This window comes from Seriola lalandi, unplaced genomic scaffold (genome assembly GCF_002814215.2).
Source record: "Seriola lalandi dorsalis isolate HSWRI2012SDOR001 ecotype SW California unplaced genomic scaffold, Sedor1 jcf7180002054927, whole genome shotgun sequence".
NCBI lineage: Eukaryota > Metazoa > Chordata > Actinopteri > Carangiformes > Carangidae > Seriola > Seriola lalandi.
In genome coordinates this window covers 1,713,755-1,717,272 of record NW_019525479.1, presented here as the reverse complement: position 1 = coordinate 1,717,272, position 3,518 = coordinate 1,713,755, and the positions used below count along the sequence as shown (strand labels likewise).

The following is a 3,518-nucleotide window of genomic DNA, read 5'->3' as shown; positions in this document are numbered from 1 at the left end:
TGGACCCATCCCAGCTGAAGGGATTAATGGCCTTCTGAAGGAATATCACAGGGAATCAAAACCTACTGCCTGAGTGGATTAATTTTACAGCTGCCATGTTAATGTTATCCACCTTCAACGTGGACGCAATCAATCTGTGTGACAATAGTCACTGACAAAGAGCAACTCTTCCCTGCTTGTCTTGAGGTATTTACTCATGTCAGAGCAGGGCTGAAATAACAGTGAATGGTGGAAAACAGCGAATGGCCTGCAGCTGCAGACACTGCACTGCCATCATGTGGTGAAGAGTGTACAGGATTTCTGCAGGGTTCACCAAGTTAAATCAAAGATATTTTTAATACTGCACAGGAGGCAATTCTTATACCTGTTAGAAGGACATCAATACAAACCCCTTAGGGATGATGAGTCCGAGAAGTTTTGAAATGCAATGTGAAATAAATGTCAATTTAGATATATTTCACATTTTTGTCATTACTTCCTGGTGTATTTCTAATAATATAATCATTTAATCTTTGAACATGACCTGGGCCTGGACACACGGCAGAAAACTGAACAAATAGAACGATGGTACTGAGAATTTCCAAAGTACTGCCTACACCAGGCTAGAAAAAATATTTTAAGACCTTTGTAAATGATATTTAAGACTTGTTAATACTCTCCTAAGGGCTTTGTTTGAGGAAACTAAATAAATGCTTTTAGGAATTTTCAACATAACAGCAATGTATTTCAAGAGTTTGTATCTATGCTTCAAATTGACCAGAAAATAAATTAATCTCAATATGAAGTTAGACATTAATATCATTAAACTGTTGAGAGTGCATTTTTAGAGACATAACTTAACGTGATGCTACTTAAACAGTGACTCGAGGGAAACAGTTCCCAATTTGAGGTTTTATTATTTGGAAAATTAAGTCTCAAAAATTCAAGATACATTTGAATAACTAGTGCACACGAATTCAAAGTGAGGTGTAATATATGGCATAATGCTTAATGCTTAAGATCTGTCAAAATGCTTGTTTACACCAGCGATAACTCCAAAACCAGCAGCAGGAAACCCATATCAGCGACGTTGACAGGTTCAAGTAAGACATGTTATTACAGTTTGTGTTAGTCCTTTAAGTTAAAAGCAATTCAAAAGAAAAAAAACAAAACATCTTATAGAGAGAATTAATGAGCAGTGATTTATCAACAGGACTAAGTCTAACATCGAGCCAGGCATTAAAAATGATACCATCAAAACTATAATAGAACTTTAACCTAATGTGCATCATCAATCATCATCACTTAAATAGATCCCGAAAATATTTAACAAGTCTTTACAAAGCATTTAACACTGATGAACGAAAAAGAGCCGATGGCAACAGAGGACACAATTATGCTGACGAAATAATTCCACGAAAGATTAGCTGGTTCAAAGTATAAAAAAAAAAAAAGAAGAAAAATAACTGCAACCAAGAGCACATTTTCACAATTAACACTATAAAAACTAAATTGGGTTTGCAGTAAGCAGTTTTGGCCAGATTCACCCAATTATTTCAAATCAAACAGCAAGTATTTATTTTGTTTTTTTTTTACATTTTTGAGATTTCTTCCAGTTAAACAGGAGGTAATGGTACGTACCTGAATCCACTTCTTTTTTTTTTTTGTACCAGAATCTATTCTAAGCAACATCACTGTGCGACACAAAGGAACATGTTAAATACAGGAAAGGTGAATTATTGTGGCCTTCAAAAGGCCTCAACTATGCAGGCAACCTCCGAGCTGGAGGGGCGTAGGACACATGGCAAACCCACCGAGGATGATTTCCGTGAACTACAGTATTTAAAGAGTATGTACAACATCAAGGCTGCAGTCCGTTGGCATCCTAATATCTCTGACTGTTAAAAGTTAAGTTGGCTCAGTTACAGTTCATAAATATTTGAACCCGAATGACTAGCAACTACATTACCTAAAATCTACCTAACATCTTAAACCTGTTCAATTGCGGCATTTGCAACAGACACATTTCAAAACTCCTTTACACCACATGTCCAGTATGTGTCCTCTTCCCCCCTCATTCTCGTCACATCGAACATGTTTGGGTTGACAGTTTTTACACGTCACTGATAGCACTGACCAGAGGAATATATGTGTCGTTAAGTGGTGGCCCTACATTAGAGACAAGAGGAAAATTTCAAGGTGCATATACGTTATCTGTTGGACACCGCACAGTCATTTGGTTGGTGTGTGTGGAATGAACTCAGCGGAGAGGCTGTTGGACTGTGCAGGCGTAGGACACATGCAGAGATGTCTCATTGCTTGTTACATAGTTGGTAAACTAGCAGGCCGCAATCAGGAAATCTGGCACTCAAAATCAAGGCTGGGTCGACATACCAACAAGACGCACTTCTTGGTATTACAAGTCATCCTTTCATACATAAGTATCCAGGTCTTCCAGCTTGAGCTCTGGGCAAAAAAAAAAAAAAAAAATCTTAACAGGTGACAGGTTGTAGTTTCTCAGGTGAGGGTGTGTGTGTGTCTGTGTGTGTCTGTGTGTGTGTTTTGTTTCTCAGTGTGTGTGTGTGTTTTGTTTCTCAGTGTGTGTCAGGTGCTGCGTGCGCTCGTCCGTTCTGTGTTGTTGTGGCTCTGTATCGTATGCCTGAGTGTCTGCCTCTAGATGTGCATTATTCTGTGTGTGTCTGAAACTGCATGTACGGCACTGCGTGGGACAGACTATAGGAAAGCACTTGGATTTGCTCGTGGATCCTTCTGGTTTCTGTAGCGCACGGCGAGCCACACTCCCAGGATCTGTGAGAGTGAAGGATTACACAGTTTAGACAAGGTTCAGTGTTATACTCGAGAACCAACACAGTTACACACAACAATATCTGGACTCAGTTCTTTTGAAATGAACAGACGGTGGAGCTACAGCGTAGCTGCACCTCTGTAGCAGCAAGAACTGTGATTGGCTGCTGAGTCTGACGTCTGTGAAGTTTGTTGAGAGTGAAAACATTAAGGAAAGTCTCTCTGTGGTCTTTTAATTTTTAGTAAACATCTAATTAAGTGATTACACTGCAAACCTGTCTTCTCTTATTTAGTAACGAGACACAGCGAATGTTGTGCTGCTCTGTATCAGTAAGAACATCAAACTATCAATATCTATCAAACCTGCCGCTCAACTATAAATCAAAACCTACATCGTAGACATCTACGCCACAATTCCCGTTAACCCTTTGCATCAAGTATAAATCTATCTTAAGTGTGTTTGTGCATCACACTGTCCGAGTGGGTTTCTGCACTTTTTATTAGAGTCTGACCGATATTGGATTTTTGGGGCCGATGCTGATACCTGTCTCTTATACACATCTAGAGTAGTTGCCAGGTTACAAGATGAATAACCGGCGGTTAAGTTTGGGCTAAGAAAAAATAAAAATAAATAAAACGATAAAACAAAATAAAATAAAAATAGGACAAATAATCCAAGCCTATAAAGTGTAGAAAACAATAAAAGGTCATGAATGAAATAACAATAAAATAAT

At 38.5% G+C, this 3,518-nt stretch overlaps 1 protein-coding gene across 1 annotated transcript in view; it reads right to left on the bottom strand.

Moving 5' to 3' along the window:
* Window positions 1–876: 876 nt before the first annotated feature.
* The window catches only part of tspan31 (tetraspanin 31), a 9,270-nt gene continuing 6,628 nt past the window's right edge, over window positions 877–3,518 (bottom strand). Inside the window, exon 6 of the mRNA XM_023393039.2 lies at window positions 877–2,787. Within this exon, the coding sequence (XP_023248807.1) occupies window positions 2,713–2,787 (75 nt within the window). The 3' untranslated portion in view covers window positions 877–2,712. The remainder of the gene's footprint in view (window positions 2,788–3,518) is intronic.